Genomic DNA, 3,626 nt, shown 5'->3' with positions numbered 1-3,626 from the left:
GGTTTAGGTTTCAGTTTCTTTTGACTGTCATAAAAGACATCAAAACTAACATTTTTCTTTAATGCATGCACTTCTTTTTCAACAGCAATTTGATTGTCTACAGTTGTTGCATCTTCTTGTTGTTCGTAAGCATGACTTTTATCTTTCTTTTGATCGATATCATGTTTTAATTGAAAATTGGACTTTCTTCCAGCAGAAGTAAGTTTTGGTCTAGTACTTTTTTTCTTTGGACTGTCAAACATAATGTCAAAACTAGTATTAACTTTCTTTTCCTCCAATTTAACATCTTCAATATTTTCACTGCTCTTAATGTTCGGGTCTGTGACGTTCGACATCAGATTGAATGTTTTTCTTTTTTCCGAGGATAGTTTGAGTTTAGAAGTATGTTTCTTCGGTTTTTTTTAACATAATGTCAAAAGTAGTATTAATTTTCTTTTCCTCCAGTTTTACATCTTCTTTGTTTTCATTCCTCTTAATATTTTGGTCCAATACGTTAGGCATAAGATTGGCGGTTTTTTTGTTTTCGGAGGAGAGTTTAGGTTTAGACATTCTTTTCTTTGGTTTTTCAAAAAATATGTCAAAACAAGTATTATTTTTTTTCTCATAATCAACTTCATTTGTACCGTCTGTATCCTCATAACAGCTTCCGGTTGGTCTGGTAGCAGAACTATCTTTTCCTTCTCGTCTTTTATTTTATCATTACCGCTAACATCTACGGCGGCCTGGTCAACATTCTCAGTGTGGACTTGTTTCAGTTCTGATTTATTATCGGTAACATCTACGGCAGCCTGGTCAACATTCTCAGTGTGGACTTGTTTCAGTTCTGATTTAGCTTTTTCTTTTTCTTCTTCTTCTCTTATCAAATTATCCAAAATTCTCAAATTTGACTTCATTTTATTTTTATCGAAACCGACTAGACTAGCTTTGATTTCTTCAATTATGTCAAAGGTAGTATTCATTTTCTTCTTATAACCGACTTCATCTGTACCGTGTATATCTTCATAACAACTTCCGGTTTGGTCTGGTTGAAAAACTGTCTTTTCCTCCTCGGCTCTTACTTTTTCATTAAGGGTATCATCTTCTGCCTCATCAGCATTCTCAGAGTTGACATGTTTCGGTGTTGATTTAGCTTTTTCTTTTTCTTCTTCTTCTCTAATAAAATTATCTAAAATTCTTAAATTTGACTTCATTTTAGTTTCATCTATACCGAATAGACTTGCTTTGATTTCTTTATGATACAATTCGTTTTCCTCGTAGTCTTCTTCTTCCTCTTTTTCAATAGCCCGTTTTTTGACAGCTTCGTACAAATCTTTTGGATTTGTGGTGTACACATGAATATACTTTTCTAAGGAAACACATTCGTCTCCCATTTGCCATTTAAAACTTGGGCGCATTTTTGTTCCATCTCCTTCAAATACGGATTCCATGCTTAAAGATTTCTTGAGACCATGTTCTTTCGATGTTTCAGTTAGAGGGTTTTTGGTTGTTCCACTCACAGTATTGAATTGATTATTTCCATTTATCAATTCTACAACATTAGCATTGTCTGCTTGTTTTTTGTCATTAAATGGGCGTGGTGATTTTGGGCGTCCAAGCTTTGGTCTTGTCCTCCAAATATTAAAACTTTCTCCCCCTTGCCACCAGTTTTTCTCAACTGGTTCATTTGTTATAATTCCCGGTTTTTTAGGGGCACTTTCATCACTACTCTTCTTTCTTGTCTGGTTCTCATCAAAGTTGACTTGTTTATCAAGTTTCAGTTCATAGGCAATGTTTATCGATGTCATGTCTTTCCAGTCACAATCTTCATCATAATGACTATTCTTGGTCCTGGTTAAATTTTCTATTGCATACGTAACTTTTAAATCATCCAACCCGGTTAAAGACTCGTTTGCTGGAATTTCGAAAAACCTTTCCAGATCACATGCCTCTGTAACATCTGGAATAGCTCTGTCTCACCAAGATGACCGGAAACCAAGAATTTCCTGTTACCCTCTCGTTGTATAAACGATGAATGAGATGGTCTGATGTGTTTACGACGGATAGGATCTGGTTTTAATGGAAAAGACTTCTTTTTGTAATCGAAAGAAAAACACTCGCCAAACGCCTCTAAATATTTCTTCTTTAAAAATTCTGATGCCATGGATACTTCATTAAAATAAGGGACATTAGTTGGGTATTTGCCTCGTTTACGGAATACTTCCGTTTCTCTTTGATAAACGGGTATATACGTTGTACGGAATGTTTCTTCTCTCTCTTCGCGCTCAAGATCTTTCAATGTTTGTTCCAATGACTTAGATACCAAGCTTGTCCCGGCGTCATCGAAGGTAAAACGCTCTGGGTGGCGTGCATGAACATAATTGAGTTCTCCTTCAAGCTTCCTTACCATTTGTGTCTTCAGATTGAACCAGTCTTGCTTTTCAATTAATTAATTAATAGCATTAATTCCAATTGAATAATTCTTTCATTCTTTCTTTGAATTTCTTCATCAATTATATCAATGTCTGACTCAAGATCTTGGTCTTTCTGTGCTGACCTGAAAGGAAAATAAAGTAATTTGTTGTATGTAATATTTCGACACATCTATAACTTTTGAAAATGATAGGTCAAATATTTTATTTTCTTCAATATTGTGTAACCCCTTGGATTTTTTCATTTTTAAATTTCTCCACAGCAACTTATGATATGTGTCAATTTGTTTGACAACCTACGTCTCTAACACATTTGATAAACTATTCCAACTGCGTATCCCTTTTAATATGCATGTATAGCTCTCTTTTTCAAAGGTATAAAACGGTGGCTTTCTGAGTCATGGGTGTGTGGCTCTCTGTGTCAAGGGTATAAAACAGTGGCTGTCTGTGTCAATGGTATAAAGCAGTGGCTGTCTGAGTCAGGATATATGGTCCTATGTGTCAATGGTATAAAACGGTGACTTTTTGAGTCAGGGGTATGTGGCTCTCTGTGTCACTGGTATAAAACAGTGGCTCTCTGTGTCAATGGTATAAAGCGATGGCTGTCTGAGTCAGGATATATGGCCCTATGTGTCAATGGTATAAAACGGTGGCTTTTCTGAGTCAGGGATATATGGCTCTCTGTGTCGAGGGTATAAAACGGTGGTTTTCTGAGTCAGGGGTATGTGGCTCGATGTGTCAAGGGTATAAAACGGTGGCTTTCTGAGTCAGGGGTATGTGACTCTCTGTGTCAAGGGTATAAAGCGGTGGCTTTCTGATTCAGGGTATGCGGCTCTCTGTGTCAAGGGTATAAAACGGTGGCTTTCTGAGTCAGGGTGTGTGGCTCTCTGTGTCAAGGGTATAAAGCAGTTGCATTGTGTGTCAGGGGTATATATTCAGGTAACCTGTCTTTTATTTATAATTTTAACATATAAATTTCAAAAGTAACCTCAGTTGTTTTTACTTTTTTTATAAATTTATTATCCCTTTAATAAGATTTAAAACATCGAAATTATTGATCTTCAAGAATATAACGATAATCATGCCTAATGCTACTAGTATTGCAAGATTCTGATTACACCCGGGATGTTTAGCCATCTTCAACATTGGTGGATTAATAATATGATTGACAATTCTACGGTAAAAAAGAGTGAACTATTTTTAATTTTTAGTTTCTTC

At 35.7% G+C, this 3,626-nt stretch overlaps 1 protein-coding gene across 1 annotated transcript; it reads right to left on the bottom strand.

Annotated features, from left to right (window-relative positions):
* Positions 1 to 446: 446 nt before the first annotated feature.
* LOC139526191 (DNA ligase 1-like) lies at positions 447 to 1,784 on the bottom strand. The gene has a single exon (XM_071321318.1). It carries the CDS (start codon positions 1,782 to 1,784, stop codon positions 447 to 449), a length of 1,338 nt encoding a protein of 445 aa, XP_071177419.1.
* Between the last annotated feature and the right edge of the window lie 1,842 nt (positions 1,785 to 3,626).

The sequence above is a fragment of the Mytilus edulis genome, chromosome 6, assembly GCF_963676685.1.
Source record: "Mytilus edulis chromosome 6, xbMytEdul2.2, whole genome shotgun sequence".
Classification (NCBI taxonomy): domain Eukaryota; kingdom Metazoa; phylum Mollusca; class Bivalvia; order Mytilida; family Mytilidae; genus Mytilus; species Mytilus edulis.
Note: the sequence above shows the minus strand (reverse complement) of the source record. Positions and strands in the feature narration are given on the sequence as shown.